The sequence below is a fragment of the Rhipicephalus sanguineus genome, chromosome 10, assembly GCF_013339695.2.
Source record: "Rhipicephalus sanguineus isolate Rsan-2018 chromosome 10, BIME_Rsan_1.4, whole genome shotgun sequence".
In the NCBI taxonomy this organism is placed as follows: domain Eukaryota; kingdom Metazoa; phylum Arthropoda; class Arachnida; order Ixodida; family Ixodidae; genus Rhipicephalus; species Rhipicephalus sanguineus.
In genome coordinates, this window is record NC_051185.1 from 4,599,585 (window position 1) to 4,625,429 (window position 25,845).

General features: G+C 45.4%; 1 protein-coding gene across 4 annotated transcripts in view; it reads right to left on the reverse strand.

The window, feature by feature from the left end:
- Window positions 1-25,845, reverse strand: part of LOC119406865 (microtubule-actin cross-linking factor 1) — a 252,161-nt gene that overhangs the window by 109,418 nt on the left and 116,898 nt on the right. For all 4 annotated transcript variants that reach the window (XM_049419656.1, XM_049419653.1, XM_049419654.1 and 1 more), the window contains 16 exons: window positions 23,067-23,233; window positions 21,994-22,109; window positions 20,796-21,277; window positions 20,114-20,340; window positions 18,948-19,449; window positions 16,920-17,198; window positions 13,672-13,941; window positions 9,958-10,020; window positions 8,655-8,746; window positions 8,482-8,596; window positions 7,043-7,220; window positions 6,640-6,797; window positions 5,669-6,159; window positions 5,374-5,518; window positions 5,166-5,249; window positions 4,350-4,541 (listed from right to left, as the gene is read on the reverse strand). In XM_049419656.1, coding sequence (XP_049275613.1) covers window positions 4,350-4,541; window positions 5,166-5,249; window positions 5,374-5,518; window positions 5,669-6,159; window positions 6,640-6,797; window positions 7,043-7,220; window positions 8,482-8,596; window positions 8,655-8,746; window positions 9,958-10,020; window positions 13,672-13,941; window positions 16,920-17,198; window positions 18,948-19,449; window positions 20,114-20,340; window positions 20,796-21,277; window positions 21,994-22,109; window positions 23,067-23,233 — 3,561 coding nt within the window. The remainder of the gene's footprint in view (window positions 1-4,349; window positions 4,542-5,165; window positions 5,250-5,373; window positions 5,519-5,668; window positions 6,160-6,639; window positions 6,798-7,042; window positions 7,221-8,481; window positions 8,597-8,654; window positions 8,747-9,957; window positions 10,021-13,671; window positions 13,942-16,919; window positions 17,199-18,947; window positions 19,450-20,113; window positions 20,341-20,795; window positions 21,278-21,993; window positions 22,110-23,066; window positions 23,234-25,845) is intronic.

A 25,845-nucleotide genomic window follows, 5' to 3' on the forward strand; every position in this document is an offset into this window, starting at 1 on the left:
GCATTCTTCGTAAAATGGTCGTCGTCAACCGGCGACACTTGTCGAATTTTGCTGTGTTGAAAAAAATTTTTATTTGAAAACGAACTGCGATTTCGTGCTGTGCAATCATATGTGCACAACATACAAAATTATCAGGAAAATCGGAAATATCAAATATACACCCTTTTTCGATCTTTCGTGGAATCGACCAAAAGCTAATTAAATCACAGTACAATCGTGGAATCTGCTCTTGAGACCATGCTGCAATGCAAAGATCGTCTCTCCTTACAAGCATTAAATGCTAAAAATTGAGTACATGTATCAAAGGGCAATTTGAAAATGCCACCACCAACTGCGACCAAAAGATATTTGTGGCTTTTTTTTTAAACACAGACATCCTTGTGCAAGCTCCAAGCCATGTCGGTATGAGAAATACCAAACTGCAGCATGAACAGCAAAAGCAAAAACAACAATGCTTTATAGAGAGAGTAATGCAGTGGAACATCCACCGAACGCAAATGCAACAAAGTGTGAAATCAATGGCCAACTGGTGACATTGGTTATATATCCAAGGATAGGGCCACTCCATTTTCCATTACCATTTCCTTCCATGATGGTGATTATAATGAAAACAATGAGCAGTGTACTGGAATAGGGCAGTGTGTCTTCTAGATCCAAAAACATGGCTCTTTTTGTGATGATGGCCTGTGGAGCCCACCTGTTAACTGTAGCGTCAGTCATTGCCACAGCATGGAGTTATTTTTGGTAAGCTCAGATATGGGGCCTCAAGAAACAGTGGTTGCAACTGCTGTGCTGGTCACAGAAGCCCATGCAGAATTTGCCAATTACTCCCCGCTGTTTTTCATAGAGAATTTGTGAATTTGCATGTGCAAAGCAGACACTGTGTTTGAGGGAGCCCGCTTTTTTATGTATTGTGGTTCTCGATGAATGATTAGAACTTCAAGCTTCTTAAGATTGGACACATCGCAGGAAGCTTTAACTGCATTCCTGCACTTTTGTCCTCCTTTGTGGAGCAAAATGCCGTAAGAAATGCACCAGCATTACAAAGTGTTATTTTTTTTCTTCAGCAAAACGTGGCAATCACTTCTCTGGATGATGCAGCTGAAAGTGGTCCTTGCAGACGTCCTAGTGTGTTTCATTACATAATTTCAACATACCACGATATTGAAACAAATATGCATACGCAGGGCCGCAACTAAGGGGAGTGACACCCTCCGAAATGTTTTCGTGCTTTAACTTTTCGAGTGACACTAAAATACTTGCACGCCTTCACAGCGACCACCAGTTGCCAAAGTTAGCCGTTCTACAGTAGACTCCCGTTAAGACGAACTCGAAGGGACCGCGGTCATCTGTTCGTCTTATCAGGAGTTCGGCTTATCAGAAGTGCCCCCAAAAAGAGACATGCTAACATGCCAAGTGCATCCAAATATGTTACTTGAAACACTGAATGGAGCAGACTTACAATGTGGGGCAAAAAGACAAGAAAAAGCATTTATTTGGCTCATCTAGATAAAGACTATGCCTTTAAGCAGAGTATTTACACGAATCTTACGAGCACCCGATTTCGCGTGTTCAAAAATAAAAATGCTCGTAAAGATATTTGCTACCACATTTTAATGATAAAACTGTAACACGCTCCTATGTTGACAATTAGAAAAAAAATTAAGAGACAAGCACAATTTACCTTCAAAGAATGTAAAATTTATTGTCCTGGCAGTTCCGTTTTCTTCTGTGAGCCTGTTTTGCTGGCTCTAAGATCACTTCTGGATACGCCTCGGTCGCATGCTGTTGCCTTGACAAAGTCATTATACGCTGAGTTGCTTAAGAAAGTCTGCAAGGTTTTCTTCGAGGTCCGGATATTCTCCCGTTTTCGGCCCGTAGTAACTTTTCCTGATCGACGTGCAGCTGAAGATATCCCATCGGGCTACTCACGGTCACAAGCCTCGCGACGAAAAAGACACGACGCAGCTATATTCCCTGTGCAAAATAGCCTTCCTTTGTCGTGCGCTTCCATAATCAAAATGGCTCATCACAATTTGCACTTCACTGGGAACAGATAGAACGCGTACAGGTCCTACGCGAACCAACGCGAATTGAGTTGACCACAAAATGCTCTCCGCCATGTGCTCGGCCGCCATTGTGTGATGGCGATGACAATGCACCTGACCCCTCTGACGGGAGTGCGCCGCGATCGTGGTTTCGGTTTCGTACTCGATTGTAATGCACAGACCTGTTGTCGCTTTCTTTTTTTTTTTCTCCCCACTCCCCTTGCGTTTGCCCCTCTGACCACGGCGGAGGGGCCCCAAGCTCTTGTGTTGTTCTGTTCTCCTTTGTACTCCAGCTGGGAAGCCGAAGAACGGGGGGGAATACAAAAGAACGCAATGGCTTGGGGGTCCAAGTTGTAAATCCCCCACTCTTTTTGTTGCTTTCTTTGCTGATAAAGCCTACACCTCCCCCACCCACAGGTTGGGGGTGAGAGGGGATACCGGCTTTATCCGCTGACCGGTCTTTTTCGTTTATCGTGCCCTCCGCGTCGCGATTTGCTTCGCGTCTTTGCTCCAGGAAGTGCTTTTTTTCGTCTTTTTTGCTTTTTCTCGGTCGCCTGAATGCCCCACCAAGACTGCAGTGTTCGTTTCGCAAAATCGCTAGCGTTGTTGATCATCGCGAAAGTTCGTCTTAACAGAAGAGTACAGTTGGGCGGTTCGTCTTAAGCGAATTTTTTTTGCATTGAGTCTATGGGAAACCAAACAAATGGTCCCGTGTTGTTCGGTATAAGCGAGAATTCGTCTTAACCGAGTTCGTCTTAACGGGAGTTCACTGTACACACAAGCACCCCCCGAAAAAAATTCCTGTGTACAGCCCTGTGCATATGTATTGAATAAACAGAGGAGTGCTTTCTTTTCCCTTCTAAAATCAAAACGGTAAGCATGCAGGCAATCCAGAGCAGTGATCTACAATAGGAAATGTGCAAGCTCAGATGACATAGAAGCGACCTGATTTATTACAATAATGCGTCCTAATGGTTCGTGGTGTTTACTTTTTGCATATTATTTTACTTTAGCTTTAATTGTGTAATGTGACCGTTTTGTTGAGTAAATGCAGGTAGTTTCGCCTTTATATAAATTCATAAACATATAAATTTCGCACTGGTCTATCGCAGAACCCTCGTAGAGGGGTCATAGCAAGAGTAACCCCATTGTTTTGCTGCAGACAGCACACTGGCCTGTCCTAGCACATTATAACAATGATGGCCTCTTAATTTTAGGTTTCAGTTCTGCTAGTGAGTAAACCTCGATAGATGAGGGCTTCTTATTTTTTGTGCATCGTTTCGTGCAAGTATGGTGCAAATTTCCACAGAAAATGCCGTGTTGGAGCAGGATGGCTCTAAGGACCACTCAATGCATAATTTGGCACAGTTGGCACAGTTCCAACCCTAATCTAGCAAAACACAATGTCACAATGTTGCTACTACCGTACTCGGCCATAAGTCTAACCCCCGTATTCAAGAACGACCCTATTCGACGCTTCACCTTGACCTGAGAAAGTCGATGGGAGCGCCGCCTCTAGGCAGAACAAGTCACTGCATATGAGTGATAATCTACAGCAATTCTTGAGAAGCGCGGCATCATTTTCAGTTGGGCAGTAGCGCTGTGCTCAACTCGGTCACGTGAAGGACTAGCATCGAGTCGAGGATTGTTTGAGAATATGGGGGTAAGTGGCAGTTCTGGTCACTTCTCAGCAAGTACAGCACTTTCACACATTGTGCATTCCAAGCAAACAATTAATCGGCATGCCTGGCTCATGTCCCATCTTGAAGATGTATACAACAGTGCCCAGCATACTCGTGCATGTGTAGTGTCAGCATTAAAAACTGCAAACACTGGTTCCAGCCATTGGAGATAATCAAAGGAAACATCCTAAAAGAAGGTAGGCGTGCAAACACAGACGCGGGAGAAGGCAACACAAATGCCAGCTATCAGCTGAAAAGCAGTGAAAAAGAATATATGCGCTTCCACTACTATCAATATTAGTACATGTGGATTGTATGGACATGTGGACTACTATCATACGCAGTACATATGGATAGCAGTGAAAGTGCATGTGTGAACCCCCCGACAATTAACTTACATAAAAATGAAATCATATGCCTGAACAGTTTCCTCTTGCATAGACTCCTACAGTGGCAGACACCTGCACATGCACAAATTTTTGTCTACTATCTTATCTGCTGCTATGTGTCGTCTTGATCTCTTCTCCTGTGTCTACGTTTGCACGCCTAGCTTCTTTTAAGATGAATCCTTACCAACAGCTCAACTTTCTATTATTCTAAACGAAAGGAAACAACTCACCTGCTGGTCAAGTGCTTTTGCCAGGTCCTCAGCCAGGGCCAGGTAGCGAGCGTTGAGCTCATTCACTTCAGCCGCCACAGCACCGCTCCCACCCGTCTCGAGTCGGCGCCGTTTCGCAGCCAGGCTGCCGTCCAGGCTCGGGTGGTCTTGCTCGAGGCCCTCGGCAAAGCGCTGCAGCCGCAGGCCGTAGATCTGCCACAGGACGAGGAGGGGGAACGGCGTCGTAGTGACTGCAGACCCGCAGCGAGGCCACACCACGGGGTCCAGGGATCCGTTTAGGCTAACCAGGAAGGGCCGTTTTTGTTTTTGTTTTGGTTGGGCAAGCCAGGTGGGGCAAGGGCAAGGGCCGTGCAAGGTTCTTCGGGCAGGCGCTTCGACGCAGGGAGGCGGCGGCAGGGCGCAAGGCGGCAAGAGCCAAAAGCCGTCCTATTCTAGGTAGCACACACACGATGCAGACGACGGGATGCCACACTCTCGCTTTCTTCTGTTCCACGGCGGCGGGCCTTACACACACGCTTTTTGCCAGAGCACAAAGAGCAACACATCAAGGAAGCGCTCTCTCCGCCGGGCTGTTTCCTGCTGTACAAAGCAAGCGGCACACTGAAGCCAAAAAAAAGGAGGAGGACACACAAGGTGGTGCATTGGAGAGAGGAGCGCGTGGAAAAATTGCAAGCGGCCCCGGCGGGCAAGCTGCATCATGCACCGCCACCGCCCGCTGCAGGGAGGAACGGGTAGGGAAGTGAAGGAAAAAATAAACACGACAAGGGCCCCGTGGCGTGGTCCCCGGGCGGCAGCATGCGGAGGAAAGCCACCAACCTGGGCCTCCCGGGTGAACCTTCCTCCCAGCACGTTCACCTCCTCAATGCGCGGCCGCCTGCCACTGACCTCAGTGTACAGGTCCTGAGGCAACACAGACACGTTTAATCCAACACACTATGAGCAAACTATACCCTGTGCCACTAACTACCCCCCACAGAAAATAGCATGCACTGCACGACAAACAAACCCCGAGTGGCCACCTCACCAGAGCCTGCTGCCGGTCCACGGAGGGTCGGGCTGTCTTGACTGCATTCACTCGCACCGTCGCCTGGCTGGCCCAGTTCCGCTCTTCGTCCATCTTGTTACGGTAGGCGCGCAGGAGCTCAGAGGCTGCTTCACAACTGCGCAACCTGCAATGCCCAAGCACGCATCTCTGGCTCGCACACTACAGAGCTTTGTATGGAGAAGGGTGCTCTTAGTGTGCTTTTGCAACAGTAAGACAGGATGAGAGCACTCGAAAAAGGTAAACCTGTGAACTGTGAAACCCAGCGCACACTCACCGTTCAGCCAGTTGGTTGGCTGCGTTGTCCCAACGGCGCACAACCTTTCGCAGGTCATCCTCCAATTTACGGACATCCGGATGAGAATAGGCGTTGGGACGCGAGCGCTCCGTCACCTTTCGGACACTGGCCACGTCTTCTGCGAGCCGGTCCAGCTGAGGTTGCTGCTGCTGGAGCTCCAGCTGCAGTGCAACCAGATCTTCATGCACCTGCCTCAAAGCAGTCTGCTCTTCGGGCATTGGCCCCTGCGCGGCAAGCTGCTCTTCGACGGATGAAACAAATGTGGTTGCCTCCGAGAGGCCGTGGTTGGCAATCTCCACGGCCTTGAGCCGCTCGACGTAGAGGTGAGAGAGATTCCAGATGCGGTCCCAGAGGCGCACCACACCGTCATGCCTATCCTGAGTTGTTGGCGTCTTTTTGGTCATTTGCTTGAAGGCCACCCGCATCTCGGCCACTTGTGGCTCCAGATCCTGCAGGCCTTCTTCAAACTCCTGCAACAGATGCACGTGCAAGGCAGCAAGATTAAAAGAGTACTGGCACAAAAACTCTCCATCCCATTTTTCTGATGAAATCAGCAGCCAATGAGCCCCTTATCATGGCTGAAAAACTCATTTGCTTGAGCTTGCAATGGTTAATTATTTGGAGACATTTTTACGGCACTCAGTCACAGTTTCAGTTTCAGAGAGTGAATTAAGGCTATTATATTAAGCTCCGGCGCTTCACAGGCCAAAACCACAATATGATTATGAGGCACAACACAGTGGGAGACTTCGAATAACTTCTGAACAACCAGAGTTACAGGTACATAGGTGTTCTTGCATTTCGCCTCCATCGAAACAAGACCAGGGATCAAACCTGCATCCTCGAGCTTAGCAGTGCGACCTTCAGCCACTACGACACGCCCATACAGTTATCCCTGCTCACTCTCAGCTTGAGCCAAACTTGGCTGAAAGCACGAGAAGTCAACCAACCTTGTGCTGCACCACGAGGGCATCAAGGCTGTCGACGTCTCGTGGTATGTGTGCCTGTGTCCGCGAGTTCAATGTGCGCTCCTTCTCCTGTAGCAGTTTCTCAAGACGAGCCGAGAGGTCTGCAAAACGGCGACTCGGGCTCTCCGGTGACTTCTCGGCTGGAAGAGAGGCAGAGTTGCACTGAACTCCTCAAAAGATACCAGCGCAGGCACCTGTGATACCTCAAAGTGTATTTGCGTGTACTGTTACCAGTACTGTTCTGATTATTGCACCATGTACAATAATCAGAACAATGTAAATTCCAAATTCTACATACAGTGAGAAAATAAAAAAATCACAGGGGCAACAGCTTTTTCTCGTTCAGAACTTACAATGCCTGTCGAACTAAAAACAGCCACCTCACCTTCCTCCTCACGGAGCTTGGCCATGAGATCTTCGAACAACTTGTTGCAGAGACGAATCTCCTCGCGAAGACGTCGCATGTCTGGGTCGGTAGGGTCACCTTCGGCGAGAAGCTTCTCAGCATCCTCATTGAGTGCACGAATTATGGACTCTCGTTGGCTTGGCTCCATAGCCCGGAACTGTAGCATTCAGTGCCAATTAAGAGAACAGTAGACAAAGTGCCAGGAAACCTGACGTTACAAGCCGTTTTGCATCAAGCATGAGTGACCCTTTTTTCTACCTTCAATGTCAGTGAACTGGTGCTCAATATTGCAAAACAATATTGCCACAAAAATGCCCAATCACATTAACATGGCAAACAGTGCATTATTGTGCCAAAAAAAACAAACTTTTTTTAAATAACGCATTGAAGATGTTAAAGGGGTCATGAACCACTTTTCCAAGTAATGATCTAATGACCTCAGTATCGGAGTGTACTGCCTCTCGAATCGATTGCCGCAAAAATTTCTCGAATCCGTCAAGAATCAGCGGAGTTACGGGGGTTTGGCGCACGCTCCCAGCGCTTTCTCTCTTTTCTCGTGCCGACGAGCGCACTGGAAGCTAGACAGGGAGGGATGGCATGGGGGAAAGAAGTTACGTCAGCGCACGTCATGAAACGCTATCGCTCTCCCGCTGTGATTCGCTTGCGCGAGTGCGGCTACCGTGTACTGAGGACTGCGGCGCCGGCAAGTGGCGGCACCCTGCGGCAAGAAGCGCATCTGATCCGAACGCCGCTCTCGATTTACGTCGGCTATCGGCCAATAAGCATGCTATGTCTCTTGCGATGTAAACGGACAGACGCCCCGCCCACCGATGAGAGTGAGAACCGGCCTCTGTTTGAAAAGAGGGTGCCTGGGGAAACGGCAACTTCGCGCTCCGCTTGTGGCCATTACGCGGCGCGCACGACTGTAATATTTGGCAGAGCAGTTCATAGCCGTGTCAGCTTTCCGCAGGATGTGTTTTTTCAACCAGCCCAAGGGGTGCTTCATGACCCCTTTAAAAGAAGTGTAAATTCTTAGAAAAAGTCATGCAACTCAGATTCATAACTTGAAATCACCATATGTAAAATACTGAATGTTTTGAACAATGCCATAAAATCAAAAGTTCACCGGCCAAGTGCAAGTTTGTTTAAAGCAGAAGCATGCAAACACAAACACACTCCTTTGTGCCAGGAACCCCATTTCAGTCTTTTAGCCTGCCAATCACACCAAAAGTAGCAAAAAGTCGCGAGAGTAATATTGATGTTTTTAGCTCGCGTATAAGCATTTTCAGCTGCAATTTTTGTTTAGGCTATAGAGTGCAGGCTGTAACAGATAACGCAGCACAGAGCCACCAAGGTTCAATGAATTGTAGGTCTCAGCAGACAAGCGAGCACACGAGCAACTTCCGTGCCAGACTCACCGTCTTGAGGTCCCAGGCCTTGACAATCTTGATGGTGGCAAAGATCATGTTGAGCCGCAGCTTGTGCTGTTTCTTAGTCCACAGCTTCACCACGAGGTCATATTTGCGTTTGAGGCTGCACAGGAGGGACAAGAATTACATTGGGCATGCCACTTGCCTCGGAGATGACTCACCTCTCGGCCAGTTCAATAGCCTCTGGGTTGGGAGGTGGGATCATGAAGCAGACACCCGGCACCTGGCCTTCGTGTCCCTTGGCATTGGCCACCTGCCCCGAGAACTCGTTAAAGCATGCAGCACTAATGGCACTACCAATACTAACAGTAACAACAGTTCAGACACGCCAAAGCACACAAGAGCTGCTCAAACACTAAACAATTGTTGCAACCCTCTGGTTTTGCTTCCTCAGTCTTCCCTTATCACTATTTCGGCACTTCTGTGCTTCGTGCTGCTCACCTTCACCATGAACATAAGCCAAGTCGCCTAGATCGCTATTCTTATTCTCTGGTTAGTTTTTCTGCCTACACTATTTCTGCCTACACTACTGCAGTGTACACCTTAAAAAGTAAATTACAAGCAAAACAAAAGCAGCGTGCACATCACATTTTTCTTGCTTTTTTGCTCTTCACTCTCTTTTTCGCTGACGACTCTCAGCGGGTTCGCATTCACCAGCCGCTCGCGCCCTGTCAGCGCAGCGGCGAATGCTCGCTGGAGTGTCCCACTTCCCTGCTGCTAGCGGTTGTTTCCGGGAGTTGGTTTAACTAGAGGACTAGACTGAAACCCACAGAGTTCCGAGCAGTCAATGTTGCGCGGTAACGTGAATAATGGTCTCACACTGCACCCGGGAGCAAAACTTGAGGCTAAATAGTTTCATATAAGCGCCAATTTTGAAAATAGGCATTTATAGGCATTTGTAAGCATTTAGGCACAAATGCCAAAAATAGGCATTTATAGGCACTATAGAAACACTATCAAAGCCCTCTTTAACCTCCAATTCATGCTCATAGATCAAAATGGCACGATAGGAGCGCAAGTAACAAAATAGGCATTTGCCTAAAATTACGTCTCTAGTAATCACGTAATAACTGTGCTTTTGCCAGATGATGTGACAACACAAATCCTGCCCTCAAAGGAGAAAGAAAAAAAATTGCCTTATTCGGGTAAAGGCATAAAAAATTTTCGCAACATACAGAACAAGCAACAAAGTTCTTTTTGTCAGCTATGGCCCATTTCAAGATGGCACCAATATATCTTTTTTCTCCTGGTCTGGTTATAAATAGACCTCCTGAGCAAAAGACAACTTCTGAGACCGGCCCTGTGTCTTACATGATGCATAAAGTCATTCTGCCAACATTTCTAATTGGCTGCCATAGCAACCCACTACTACTAGTCACGCAAAAACTTTTTCCAGAAATCTGTGAGCAGCAGCACTTCCTCACAGATGTCGTGACACACGTGAAACATACATAAATCACCCACCTTCCATCGGTCCCTCTGTGTGTTGTCATGCAGCCAGCACTGCTCACCACGAGCCACCGTCATCTGGACAAGCACAACACACAGCACGTGAACGGTCGAGCATACATATTTTGCCACTGCAACCAAACTTAATGCCAGAAGGCTGCGAGAAGTGTTCGCGTAAGCTAGCAGAACAATAAGCCAGGAATGTCATGAAAAGTCAAAAGACACCATCACAATCAGTCACTATTGGAATAATACTTATAAATAGGGGTGCGCGAATATTCGAAATTTCGAATATTTTTCGAATAGGGTTTGCTATTCAATTCGATTTGCACTGGAATTTTACTATTCGAACTATTCGAACTTCCCCAAAACAAATAGCCAACGCCCGATTGAAAGTGACCCCTTCAAATTTTCAATATGCTTCACCTTATTACACTCTCGTATTGCGGCAAAGCTGCCTTTCTCCGTTACGGTCGAATTTTGCCAATACACAGTCAACGTCCAATTGGAAGTGGTCCCTAGATTTTTTTATATGCTTCACCTCACCACACCCCTGTATTGCGGCAAAGCTGTCTTTCAAGCTTTGTTACGGTCGAACTTTGCCAAGACACAGTCAACGTCCGATTGGAAGTGGTCCCTAGATTTTCAGTATGCTTCACCTCATCACACCCCGGCATTGCAGCAAGGCTGCCTTTCAAGCTCTGCTACGGTCGCAAATGTATTAACTCAAAAATCGCTGGTTCCAACATGGAGATGAAAGATGTGGCAGAGGTGGGGGCTCAATTAATGCTGTTTTGGACCTGAAACTTGGGCAGGAAGTCCAAAAAATCGGAAGCCGAAGCTTTTTAGCATCCAAAATTTCAGATGTTCCTATATATCGACATCTACGAGACAGATTTAGAACTCCGGACTTGAAGGGAGCACACCCTTGTCCACCACATCAGTTGGGCTTCCACAGAAGTTTAAAGAGGAGGAGAGGCTGGGGAAATGGCACCTTTGCCTATCCCGTGTAAAGTGTTGTCGGCAACACCTTGGTTGCACCAAATCATGTACATAAATAAAATTCGGCCTCAACATTGCCTCATTTTTGATAAGAAAACTACGAAACACCACCCCTCCAGTGCTTCATCAACCTAGAGGAAAGAAACACTTTCATGTTGCTATCTCATAAGAATATGCTTAGGAATCCTCTCTAACTGCAATTTCGCTTTGAAGTATTCGAAAAATATTCGAGAAATATTCGAAAAATATTCGATTCGATTCACACTCACACTTCAATATTCGAATTCGCTTCGCACCCAAAATTTTGCTATTCGCACAGCTCTACTTATAAATTTATACTGTTCTAACGCATTTGTTAATATAATGCTAGATACCCTATCCATTACATTGTTCTTTTCATTGCATTTACTATTATTTATGTGCAATTTTACGTTAAATAATTATTTGTAATAGCCATGTTATGTCGCATTTGTTCTGTAATTATACTGTTTGTATTTTAATGTGTCATATTTTATTGTATAATGAGCTGTTGTTGTCAAAAGCATATTTTTTTTCTTGCCTCTCTTTGTTGCATATCATCTGATGTAATGTTAATTTACATTCCCATATAGGTTGTCTAACATTTTTTTTTTCTAGTTCTCATTTCTCTACAATATTTATATCCATTCCTTTTGTTTTCAAATTACTGTAAGTGTTTTAAACATTTTATTGCATTACACCCCTTATGCAATGCCTCTAGGGGCCTGTAAGGTACTTTTAAATAAAAAAATAAAAAAGTGTGGAATTGTACAAAGTTAACAGGCTCAACGTTAATATATTTTATGTTAATTTTGGTGTGCAATTCAACTACTAATTGCATTTGTGCCAGGCCTGTATGCAATAACAAGCGGAAAAGATCCGAGGGGACACTTCTTAGAAGGCTCATGGAGGCCTCCAGCACCTACTGCAACCGAGTAACAATGTCTGAACATTCCAAGCATCAGTGACCAGGCTGTGAATGCATCTTTCCAATAAGTGCTTCCAAGCGCTTCTTGGAAAAGCAAAATAAATATGCACTTCACTTTGCTCTGGTTCTGTTCCAGTTTGGAAAAATAAAAATCTATACTCGTTTGCAAACCAGTTCGACAACAAACTGGTTCAAGAACCAGTTCGGCACATTAAACCTTGTCTTCGACACATTATGTCGAATGACATGTCACGTGTCGGATCCCATGTTATGTTGAGTGTATGGCATGTCTGCAACTTTTGTCAAGAGGTGGAAAAAATTGGCACACTAGCATACCGGAATGGCGATTGATATTTTTACATTACTATTGGTAAAATTTGGGGAAAATAGCTACAGCAGGAATACTCGTAAACATTACCATCTTAAGAGCACCGTGTCGTGTGACAAGCGTGTGGCATTGAAATTAACCATTGAAGAAGTGCAGTACACCATAGATGCAACTAGTGTGGAATGCAGTGCTCGTCGAGTTGAAGGCTACTGTTTAACGAAAGGAATCAGGCGCAAAAGAGACGAACACAAGAAGTGACATGGACGAACGCCTCTGACAACTGATTTTATTCAAAGAAAACGGGAATACATATAGGCTCACATTTCGACAGCGCTAATCACATGGTGTTCTTAAAAGCGATAAAACTATACGTGGTGACGTGTCTTTAACAAAAAAGGACATGCGATCAATGACACGTGGTGTATAAGGCCAAAACAACATGAATATGAAAGAGCAACAATTGAATAAATGATAACAGCAACAAAAAATGCAAACAGATCACACGTAACCACCCATAAAAAACATTTTTTCTCTTCCAGACATGCGCGGTCGGTATACCACCTAATGCGAGAAGTTACTTTAACCCAGTGCTTCTAAAAAGGAGATTTCGCATTCGTATAACACTTTTGATGGTTCGCTGACGCAGTTGACGCCCTTTCCTTTGATACAGAAGGCTTCTTTGAGCTCGTCAGCGAACCATCAAAAAAGGCGTTCGTCCATGTCACTTCTTGTGTTCGTCTCTTTTGCGCCTGATTCCTTTCGTTAAACATGCACCAACTAGCCCAGCAAAAAGTTCTACTTGAAGGCTACTGCATTGTATATCATTTTGAAGGAATACAAACATGTTGGCGATACAGTCGAACCTCAACCTAATGATCATGGGTACAATGAATTATTGGTTATAAGGAAGCAAAGTAAGAATAGCCTTGCCATTTATACAGTTCTACGTATACACATTTATAACCAATTCGCCTATATAACAAAGCTATGTTCATGTCAAATGAACTTCGTTATAACGAAGTTAGGCTGTATAATGAAGCTTTGTCTAAATCAAGACAGCAAATTGATAGGCTGCACAAAGGTTACATGCTTACTCAACCGTGGGTAACCTTTTTTTGCAGAAGTGAAATTCTTCGTGGGCTTGTTCCAAAATACGGTAGTTTCCACAACAGCAACACACCTGAAGTTTAACTGCTTTGTTCTGAACTGACAACTGATATTATACTTCATTTAGTTCAGGTTCAATTCGTATGCAGTCATAGTCCAAGATTATCACTTCAGGTTTGGGTTCAGTTGTGGCCAAAATTCCGGTTTGGGTACAGTTTTTCGATCGGGTTTGGGTTCAGTTCGACATCATGCTTTCGAGGCAATACTACCAGTACTCCAAGGACACAAATTGTCCGAACATAGTTCAGGGTTCCTTCAAAGCATCGCTCTGTAGCTGCTCACTCACATTCAGCTGGCTGTAGCTGCACACAGCGGTAACTCGCAGAGGACGGGGCAAAGGTGCGCGGCGCTGCTTGAGGGGCAGCACCTGGCGAGAACGCTCGAGCAACGCGTTGACGATGCCCGCGTAGCGTGCCAAGTCCTCGCGCAGCTCCTGCATCTGCTGCAGCAACCGCTCACCCTCTTCCAGCGAGAAGCTGGGTCGGCTGAAAGTCGTGTTGAGTCGTTCTTCTCCGCGCTGCAACCACTGCTCGCACTCACGAGCCTCCTTGAAGAACTGCACATGCCATGACCAAAGGAACATCAAGAAACGTAGTAGGAGGAAGGTACAGCCTGATTCATGCTAGTCACAAACGCATGAAGCAAACAGACAGCAAAGCCACGGAAAGCAAAGAGGAAATTATTCGCTTTTTTAACTGAAATGTTTGATCGATAAGCTAAAGAGAAACGAAAGTAGTACAAAAAACTATTTCACTTGTCGGAACCATACTTAGTCTTGAAGATCGTGACATTGAGACTCCGTTCAAGTTTGTTATTAGTTCCTCTCAATTCCTAACTACAGTAGACTCCCGTTAAGACGAACTCGAAGGGACCGCGGTCATCTGTTCGTCTTATCAGGAGTTCGGCTTATCAGAAGTGCCCCTAAAAAGAGACATGGTAACATGCCAAGTGCATCCAAAATATGTTACTTGAAAACACTGAATGGAGTAGACCTACAATGGCGGCAAAAAGACAAGAAAAAGCATTTATTTGGCTCATCTAGATAAAACTATGCCTTCAAGCAGAGTACTTACACGAATCGTACGAGCACCCGATTTCGCGGGTTCAAAAAAAAAAAAAAAAATTCATGTAGATAATGCTACCACATTTTAATGATAAAACTGTAGCCCGCTCCTATGTTGACGATTACAAAAAAAAAAAAAAAGAGAGAGAGAAGCACAATTTTCCTTCAAAGAATGCAAAATTTATTGTCCTGGCAGGTCGTTTTCATCTGTGAGCCTGTTTTGCTGGCTCTAAGATCACTTCTGGATTGGCCTCGGTCGCGTGCTGTTGCCTTGACAAAGTCATTATACGCTGAGTTGCTTAAGAAAGTCTGCAAAGTTTTCTTTGAGGTCCAGTATTTTCCCGTTTTCAGCCCGTACTAACTTTTTCCTGATCGACGTGCAGCTCCAGATATCCCACGGTCACAAGCCTCGCCACGAAAAAGACACAACGCAGCTATATTCACTGTGCAAAATAGCCTTCCCTTGTCGTGCGCTTCCATAATCAAAATGGCTGATCACAATTTTCACTTCACTGGGAACAAATACAACGCACACAGGTCCTATGCGAACCAACGCGAATTGACCACAAAATAAATGTGCTCGGCCGCCATTGTGTGATGTCGATGACAATGCACCTGACCCCTCTGACGGGAGTGCGCCGTGATCGTGGTTTCGGTTTCGTACTCGATTGTAATGCACAGACCATTTTTGTTCCTGTTGTCGCTTTCTTTTTTTTTTCCCCACTCCCCTTGCGTTTGCCCCGCTGACCACGGCGGAGGGGCCCGAAGCTCTTGTGTTCTTCTGTTCTCCTTTGTACTCCAGCTGGGAAACTGAAGAACAGGAGGGGAATACAATGGCTTGGGGGTCCAAGTTGTAAGTCCCCCTACTCTTTTTGTTGCTTTATTTGCCGATAAAGCCCGCACCTCCCCCACCCACAGGCTGGGGATGAGGGGGATGCCGGCTTTATCCGCTGACTGTTCCTTTTCCTTTATCTCGCGCCCTCCGCGTCGCGATTTCCTTCGCTTTTTCTCCGTCGCCTGAATGCCCAACCAAGACTGCAGTGTTCGTTTCGCAGAATCGCCAGCGTTGTTGACCACCGCGAGAGTTCGCCTTAACAGAAGAGTACACTTGGGCAGTTCGTCTTAAGCGAATTTTTTTTGCATTCAGTCTATGGGGAACCAAACAATCTGTCCTGTGTTGTTCGGTATAAGCGAGAATTCGTCTTAACCGAGTTCGTCTTAACGGGAGTTCACTGTAAATGTATCATAGAAAGTTCGAAGACACAACAAGAATGCAAATATTCAAAGCTGTGTTAGTGATTCCGTCACCCCATTTTAATCAGATAATTACAAAGATGAAGAGATGGGAACAAGTGAATGAATGTTTAGGAGACAAAAACACAACAACAGTTTAGGCTAATAGAGCAATATCCTTTAAAACTAGTTCTGGTTTGGTGATCATAAGTCCAGTACAAGGGGTAAAAAAAAAGTTTACCAAGAAAAAGGGAAAAGAAAGTCGTTTCTATCAATCTTTGGCTCCAGCAGAATACAATGTAGGCTACTCTTACCTATAAAAATAATAACTAAGAATGAGTGAATGCAATTAACATCTGTGACACCATCGCTGGCTGGCGCAGGGACTTCAAGGCAGTGTCACTGCCCACCATTAGTGTCTTTCTTTTCTTTCACCTTTCTTGGATTACCGAGCCTGATCTCAAGGCAAGAGTGCAGTTCACTAATACAGGTCAACTGATTTTTATTGTTTGTTATCTGATTATAGGAACATTAAAACTAGTGAACAATTTTATAATAACAGAGATCTGAGCTAGTTGGTAGGTATTCATGTTAAATAGACAGGGCGTGCAAACATGGATACAAGAGAGAAGTCAAGACGCCACAAACGCTGCTGGCGTTTGTGGCATCTTCACTTCTCTCTTGTGTCCGTGTTTGCGCCCTGTCTTTTTTACCACGTGAAGAAAAATTATTTTTCGCGTATTAGTAAGCTACCCTCCCACAATAGCAAAGAACCTTTCTTGCTGCAACAATATGCTCACGAAGTGAGAGAATGCTGAAAAAATAAACGCAGATGGCACGGCTGCCTTGACGTTACCAAGTTTACCGTGACATCACAGATATTGACGGTATCTGCTAGAGCTTGCGTAATCCTTTACAGGCAAAAATTAATTGCATTGTATTCTTAGGGAACCAGTGACTCAGCATAGCAAGCTCCAGAAGATTTTATTGAGTCAATGTGGCCAAATTACGAACAGACAAATGCATGACGTCACATTGACATTTATGTGCCGAAGTATTGGCGCAAAATTCCTAAACATGTGAAACATTGGCCTTCATTTTATTTTCTGTTCTAATAATGGACCTGTGATGCACAGTAGAGCTATCAAAGAGCAATTTATCAGTCTAAACTGATTTGTTGTTTCCCCTTAGTCCACGTCTCCTGAACAGGAGACGTGGATTCAAGCGCGCTGGCATACCTGGTGGTAGTGCGCGGCGTGTCGCAGGTGGGCCTCCAGGGCACGCAGCAGCTCGAGCAGCCAAGCCCACTGTGCCTGCAGTGCGCTAAGCTGGGCCTCGATGGCACGCGCAGCCGGGTGCTGCTGACGCACGAGGGACGATCCCAGGTCCAACGTTGCGTTGAAAGTCGATTCACGTGCCTCGACTTCGGCTGTCAGTGTTCCCTGATGCTGCTCCAGATCGACCAGATTCAGCGTTGGACTGCTCCAGTCACGCATGACTTCTGGCTGCTGCCGCTCCTGCACCAGCCCCAGATTAATGTACCATTAATGACCGCTTATCCTAGCCACAACTAGCGACAAAAAGGAACAAGGAAAAAAAACAACGAAGAAAGCGAAGATTTTCGCGCCTACACAAAAACACTACTATTTAAACACTACTACACAATGCAAACGGTGATCAACAATTTGAAAACTTTATGCGGCCTGTTTCAAGTGTGTGCCACTCAAGCAAAGAACAAAAATTCAAAAGGAAGTTGGTAGCACTATGTGGGTCTGCCTGTCGTTTTTAGGTAATGGCAGCAGTGTATTTCTTGTAAAAGCTAAATGAGAGCTGGCAACATTGAAGCAGTGTGCTTCTCATGCCTCTGCAAAATGCCTTTGCAAAAGGTTAAAACAGATCTGTCATATACAGGCAGTGTTTTCGATGTATGAATGAACTATAGACAATTGTCACTTATTGCAGCTGTTTGAAAAGAACAGCTTTGGTTAAAACTGGGTTACAACTTTGCAAGGTCGCAAAAGCCTTAGTATGTTCATGAGAAAGGATCGAACCATTTCAGACACTGCTCACAATTTGTGGAGAAAGAAAAAATTATTTCTCACAATGAGTAACCCAAGTGGGCCTCGGTGAAATTATACACTGTCATCATTCATTTTTTACTGGTACGTTTTTTTTCTTCGTTTTTTTTTCTTCTTTTTTTTCCCACAGGCTACTGCAGCCCTTTGACATTAGATTAGATAGCTCTGAGCTGGCTCTGCTTCTGGCAGTATTACAAGCTGCCTTATTCCCTTTTTCAAAGCTTGCACGTGCATTCAAGTGTTTTCCTTGAACACTGCAGTATTTGCCACTTTAGAAATAACATTAAAGATGAACTCTGGCATGTAACACAAGAAACGTGCGGCGCTAGTGTTCACATTTACGAGACCATCAAACTGTCCAAAAGAGCACAAGGCTGAAGGTGTTGGGGGCAAGGGCGGATTATTTAGTGAAAATTTATTTTGCAATTTTCCAAAGCACTAAAGATATCTGCAAATTTTTTGTCTTTCATATCTTTACTAAAAATACAAATGCAACTGAAAAAGTTGACTGTGACCACATCATCATCATCCTTGATGTCACTTGAGTCAACGTAGAGACATTTCTCAATTCATTTTCTCCAGTACCACGTCCACATTGTCAAAATGTCTCTCGTAAGACGAAAGAAAATGTGACAGAAGAAACGCAGTGAGCATATTTGACCAGTTCATCAGTTTAACCAAATGAAGCCCTGCTAAGCATTGCTCTGTGTAGAGCATTCCAAGCACATTCACTGTGATGCTTTGTACGCATCTGCACCACACACAAATGCCAGTACTAAAGGGACACCTTGTTTGGGCAGGTGTTAGAATTTCCTCTCGACACACTTTTTTATGGTTGTTATATTGGTGGGCAATTTTTCGAAAACCGAAGGAAATTGTGAAAATGCAGCAAAAAATAGAAAGATACCTTATCTGGCTACACCAAACCACGCGCTGAAATGCTGAAGGCTTTATAAGTTGGTCATTTGTAAATTGCATGGCTGCAAGACGAAGAGTGAAGAATTTAGCTGGAATCACAACGTCAACAGCATGCCTAGAAGAAAAGGTGTGAGCTTGCAATGTAGGCAAACATGTAATTAGCATATGAAAGGCTTAAGGGAGTCTGTTTCTTGACTTAGGTGTGGAGATTGCTCCTCTTTTATTGCTCAGCTGGTTCAGCAAAAATGGAACATAAAAAAACAACCTTACCTGCAGCCAGCGCAGTTCAGCTGCTGCCGACTGGGCGAACTCGAGCAGTGCATCCAGGTCACTGAGCCGCTTGTTGGACAGCACCAGCAGCTCGGAAAAGCCGCGCTCCAGCTGCGCCAGCTGCTTCTGGTACTGCGCCCGCTCCTCGCTGCCTTCTTCGAAGTGTCCCTGCCTAGAGATGCACATGTCCACATTTTTCTGGAATTGGTCAATGAGCCGGTGGTCGGCCTGGTGCCGGTCTAGGGCCGCCTGTACCGCGGGCACCTCGCAGCCCCACTCGACAGTCTCGAGCTGGCGCAGCTTCTCCTGCACCCAGTCGAGGCAACTCTGGAGGAACTTGAGGTACTCGTGCGTCTCCACCAGTCGGCTCTCGGAGATCACCTGTCGTTGCTTGGTCACCTTGCGCTCCTCCAGCTTGTACTGCTTGCTCGAGAGCGGCGCCAGCAGCCGCTGCTGGTATGCCAACCGGAGGTCGGACCAGCGCTGGTGCAATTTCTGGACCCTGAGTGCACAGGAGAGAGGAATGCCTGCTGATCCCTTCACAACAGCTCAATGCTGATCAGCCGGAGCCATATTCTAGACTTCTGTGGTGAACTAACTGATAAACAAGTGGGAGTGGACGTGACAAAATTAATGGCACAACTCTTCCGCATGTGCCCTCATGTACCAAGGGCATGCCCTTCCCTTTATTAACCAATTATTGAAGCAATTACCAATATCTACAAGGGTGATTTATAAAGGATCAATCGGAGAGAAACGAGATAAAATGTAGCTTTTCTTTGTGTTTTCTGCACAGCAGTTAGAGAGATGAATATAAGACACTGACACACATCTCCAATTTGACATTAAGAAGAATTAGGTTGTTGCAACTGTAAGAACCCACATGGCAGGTACTGCCTGTCCTAGAAAATGGGACAGCCAATGCAGGAACACTACTCGGTCAGTAAGGAGCTTATCCCGGATCAAGATCACAACTTAATTATAATATCCACCCACAAGAACCCGAAAGAAAATTGACCAAATATGTTTTCAGCAGCTCCTGTAAGTATTAAGCAGCAGAAGGTAAGATTGGGCTGATAATCTGCAAAGCCATCAGTCCCCTATGTGAAAGCTTTCATCTGAAAAGTTGACATTTGGAAAAAAGATGAAACAGAAGGAAAGCTTACAGCTTGTGCAGCTCTGAAGCCCGGTGGTAACGGCCATCAAAAAGCAGCTGCACATCTCGGAAAAGAGCCTTGAGGGTGTCCTCAATATGGCGCAAGTCACGGTCCACCTGGTCACAGACGCGCTTGGCGTCGGCCGGGTGCAGCCGCCCAAGCCGTGGCTCCTCGTCCGATATGCGCCTCTCCACGTCGTCCAGGCGGGCGTCACAGTTCTTGGCCTCACGATGAACCTGTCATGGGAGGAACAATAATGTTATTTACAGCACCAACGTAGGCATTGACCCTGCTGAAAAATGTGAACATTTCACACTGCCATATGTCCTATACAAATCACATTATTTGGAACAGCATCATCCATAATCTTGACAATGGCGATGCTCAAACATGAACCACCACTCAGTAATTTGCAAATATACGGCTTCAATGGTTCCTTTTTGAAACAACAGCAATTTTGAAACTAGCAACCATGATGCTAACAAATTACTCATGTCAAAGTGCCATGAAGGAGGGTTTACTATGGAATATGTTTATCATAATGGTGCTCTGCACATGCCTACGGCAGGTAAGAGGAAGTGTGTGCTTCTCATTTGATACTCCTGCATGTGCAGAACATACGCACATGCTGTAATGCTACACCTTCTTATTAGAAGGGCATCAGACCCTACATTAGGCATTGTCGCCATACCTTTTCAGCAAGTCTCTGCAGTTTCTCCAGCCGTACTGCTTCATCCTTTAGAGCACGCTCCCGTTCGGCGTGTGCCGTCAGCATGCGCTGCCAGGATGCCTCGAGGTTGTCGGGTGTAAGCTCCGCATCCACGTGCAGCCGCTGCTCCCGCACCAACGAGTGCACTTCGTCGCGCCACAGCTTGGTCAGCCGCTGCTTGTCCTGCAGCCGCGGAGGCACCTCCTCTTGGCGGAAGCGCGCATTCTCCGTCTGCAGCTGCTTCACCTCAGAGAGCGTGGGTGGGAAGCTGCGGCTCTGCAACAGTGTCGTACTCTGACGGAGCCACATGTGCAGGTTGCTCGAGAGGTCTCTGTACTCTTCCGCCTTGCGCAGCTTCTCGTCTTCCGCAAATGGGTGGTGGCTCGCTGGCTCAGGGAACACGTCATACAGCGAGGAGATATACGTGATGAGGGACTTTTCATCGGGCTGAGGTGTGTCCACATCTGCAACACAATGAATTAACTTGAGTTCTTTTCATCCTTCTTGCTTGACACTATGTGAGAAGTGCTCCACGACTATGTACCAAGGGCTAGGCAAGTTCCCTTTGTTTGGTTCCACAAAAACGCAAACAATCCACAAAGCCGCTTTTTGCCTTATTTTGACTGCCACAGCACTGCTTCTTCCTTGCAGAGTGTGCCCTTTACGCTAAATATGTACAACGTTCTAGCTTTTATTTCCTGCTCTACCAATATAACAACGTGGAATAACTAACAGCACAAGAGAGTTAGATTACGGACAGTAAAAGAAAAGGACACAAAGGAATAAATATGTCCGTATTCTAACTCAGTTAAAATACTGATGGAATACTGTCCGTATACTGAATACGGAATGCTGTCTGTATTATAAAGAAATGCTGTCTGTAGCATAAATCTACTGCACTGTTAGTTATTCCACGATGAACACCTACCAACTAGCCCACCTCGCGATTATGCTTCAATCTAACAAGTATAGGTATTGAATGAGGCCCTGGCATAAATGCCACATGCATATTCTGGGGACAACAACACATGCAGTCCTTCAAAGCCAAAAGGGTCGCTCAAAGCTAGTAGGCAGTTTGGAAAACAATTCTTCAGTAGTGTATGATATGTGTATCCATAACTCTAAAAGTTGGCCCTGGTTGACAAATCCGGAGCAGGGGAAGGGCCAATGGAAAGCTCACCTTCAGGGTCAAGCAGTCTTGTAACACCGAGCTCTCGCTCGGCCACTGAAAAGGCCACCTCAAGGTTCTCGCGGACTGTTCGTGTCCGGCACGAACGAAAGTCCACGAGGTCGGGTCTGCATAAGAACGGTCACCAAAGTTTGTGAACACGCAAATACTATGCACAAACAGAGGAAAGCAGGCCATATGCCCCTAATGGCAATGAAAAAGACAGTAACAGTGTATTGTAACCTTGAGTGTATGACTGTATTAATGCCCACTCAAGAAACAAGAATCTTAAAAGTAAAAAGAAAAATAATTGCCAAAACTGTCACACCAATATTGCCAATAGTGTCATGCAGTGACAATATTGGCAATTATTCTTCTCGTGCCACGCATGTTGCTGCATAACAATTACATATCACATGCCAGGCAGGCTGCTATATAACAGCTTGAATACGTACACTACCTGAAGTGTGCTTAATACTGAAAGCAGTACCAGGGTGTCTACAGAGTTGACATTTCCAAATTCCGAGTTTTCCAGGTTCTGGTCAAGTGTTTTTGCTAGAATTCTCTGAGCGAAACAGAACTTTAGCCAGATTCTCTCCCACTCCCCCGCTCCGAAGGCGAGGAGAGCATCGAGGTGCGCCCCTTCCACGCTGCCGCAGCGGCCGTTCGATTTGAAAAATGTGTTCACAAAATCTCGAGCCAGCGTTACCGCGACTTTCGTTCCCTTTCAAAAAAGTTACTGTGGATTTTCCCTGATTCCTGGGAGCACAGTTTCCTCAAGTTATCCCTGAGTATTTCCGGACTATCCAAAACCCCTGAGAATTCCCGGTTTTCACGGTGGGTAGACACCCTGACAGTACACTTCAGCAAGGATAGTATGGTAACTGTGCACTGTGCGAGCAACTTGCTGCTAATGTTGGCGAAAATTAAATACATCAGAGTAATCCTCAAGACAGGTGCAGGCAAAGTAAGTTGTACTAGCCAGATTCTGGGATTATATGTTGAATGATGGAAAGTTAAAAAAAGCGACTTTCATATTTGCAAAACAATCACAGGCATACCCAACAAAACAAAACAAGCCTCACCGATTTCGGTGAATGATTGCATTGAAGGCCAGTCCATCGCGCCAGCTGGTGGTGAAGTCCCGCACCTTGACGCCCGGATACCGGTCGGTAGTTCGCTGAGCCCAACGAAGGAGAGCATCCTTGGCAGTTAGGTTCTCGTTGTTCTGAGTGAATGTGATGTCCGAGATCTGCAGAAAAGCACAACACGCTATGTAACATTCACCGTCATGAAATGAAACAAAAGGTGGGAGAGGGAAGTGCGTCTTTCTTGACCCATCTTCTGGCACCCAATCAAAAGTATAAAAAAGGAAGGGAAATTTGATGATGACAACAGATGATAGTTCAAGGGCAAAAGCATGTCATTTCCGAATTTCTGGCCACTTGCAGGCAACACATACTCAGCTCCCTCATTTTTCTTCCTGCTCAATTAATGTATCGTTTAAAAAATGTGCCCCATTTGTTCTGCTTCTATCTGTACAATGGACGTGAATCTTGTGCTGTTGTGCAACTAGTTATGTTATACCTAAGGGCAACCTTTTGAAGAAAAAGAAAAAAATGAGAAATTAATAGAAGTTAAAGGGTGCATCTGGTCTGCAAGCAGAGAATTGAGTAGAGACAAAGGCACATGCACAAACAATTCTGTGCGCACACGAAAGTGTTCACACTTATTCGGCCGCTATTCATGAGTTAAAACATACTGGAAATAAAGAATCCAATGCATTAATGCTGTCTGTTCACATACAAAAGAAGTTTCTTAGCAACAAACGTAATATAAATGAACAAGAAATGAGGCTGATTCTTCAGATTTCTAGCATCAGGGGCAAGAACTGTTAGCCGAGTTGAAATCCATCTTCCTGGATGACAGCTAATACTATAATGATGGCTTCTGTATGTGCTTCCATGAGAATGTGAAGAGCTCAAACAATTCTTAAAGAAAAAAAATATATACTGGGCAGCTTAACCCACGTACAGACTGACAAAACAGGAAATACATGCAAGACGAAATCCTTACCAGATAAATCTGGAATGAAGGAGCATTAATTAGGGCACTATTCAACACATTCATGAAAATGTGCTAGATGTTTAATGAAAATGTAATAGAGGTATGCAATCAGCCATGCAAGTTACACACTGCTTCGTGTTGTCTCCGTGTTGCGTGTGGTTTGCCGTTTACCTTTGCTAATGCATTAATCACCGACTGGCCTACACCCACACTCTTCACCCACAATCTGTATCTGGTAGTTACATTTAAAGTACATGTCACAATGGTAGACATGCATTGCGTTAGGACAAAATCTACTGTGGACGTGTCACTGAAAAGAAAATGTGTACTACAATGTTGATGCGACTAAATTGCATAGGTGTTCAGGAGTGTACCACACACATGCACTCTATGAAAGCACAAATTGTAACACATGGAGAAATAGTTTATTGCTGTTAAGTTAAATAAAGATGGAGCTTTCTTATTCGAAAAGATCCTTTGCAAGAAAAAAGCGTAATGTATGCTTGGCATTAGTGGGAAATCTGACAAACTGTGGTGCGGTTAATATTTGAGATAAACTGCTTGCAGTGAAAGCATGGCAATTTTTGTCAGCACAAGCTTTATATATGCACCAGCGTATGACTACAATTATAAGCAAAATGTAACAGTTGCATTTGACGAAAACGCTGCTCATTTAATGTGAAGTTGTGAATAAGCCCGCTCCGTTTCCAAACCTCCGTGGACTCATGCACTCACGTCATCTGATGGTTGTGCTGTGATGCAATGTTTAAAGACCGCCTAACCCCATGAAATACGCTACCCAGGCACAAGATTATGCCCCTGACTACGATGGACTTGGCCGTTGAGGTGCGAGCGTCAATCTGATACGCACCCAATACAACCCATAAGGAAATCATGTAGCTGCGTAGTGTTCCTGCTCGAAGTAGCAGTGTACTGCACTTGGTTACAACCCAAGAAAAAATGTGATCTCCGCCCAGAGAACTGGGCGGGCCTGCCCTTCACACGTGAAATGCAGTCGTGCTAGCTCGTTTCCGCTCGAACCGTAAGTACATTTTCTCGGCTAATGTAAATACTATGCAAAATAAGAGTAAAAGGTTTGTTGTGGCTACATAAGACAATAACTTTAGCTGAACAGTGATGCCAGAATCCCTCAAGAAATTTACCAGTATGATTCGAAGTAAAGGCGCGAAGACAACTGACAAGGAGAGAGAGACACACACACACCTAATATTGAAAGTTTCCAACTTAAAACTAGCAACCCAAATGTGTCTGTATGGTTCTGTAAGTCGACTCTCTGAAACACTTGAGAAATGCTTCAAGTCACGAAAATTGGCGGTGTAGTCAGCGATGGTTGTGGGCGGAGCTGACTTTTTTCCCCCGTTGTAACAAAAAAACGAAAAAAAAAAACCTCACGTGCCGCGCCGCGTGCGCCAATCTGAGCTCAGAACGCAGTAATGTCTTATAGTTTCTTCCGCTGCCACCAGGTGGCCCTGCCCTCATAAGCACGCGCATGTCGACAGAGTCGATGCGCGCATTGAAACCTTTCGATGAAAAGACATACTACCGCCCACCTTTCGCTTCACACTGTCACCATGAGGTGTTTAAAATGAACAAAGCAACACCCAAAGGTTACACAACAATCTTTCTTATTGCAGTAGTCGCACAAATTTACGTTGTCTGGCAAACCGGAAAACGCGGAGCGGAACAACGATCCTAGCAGCGCGGAACCGCCGCACTGGCGCTGTATTTTTTTCGTGCAGGCATGGTGCGGGTGCTCTCGCGACGGCGCCAACGCGT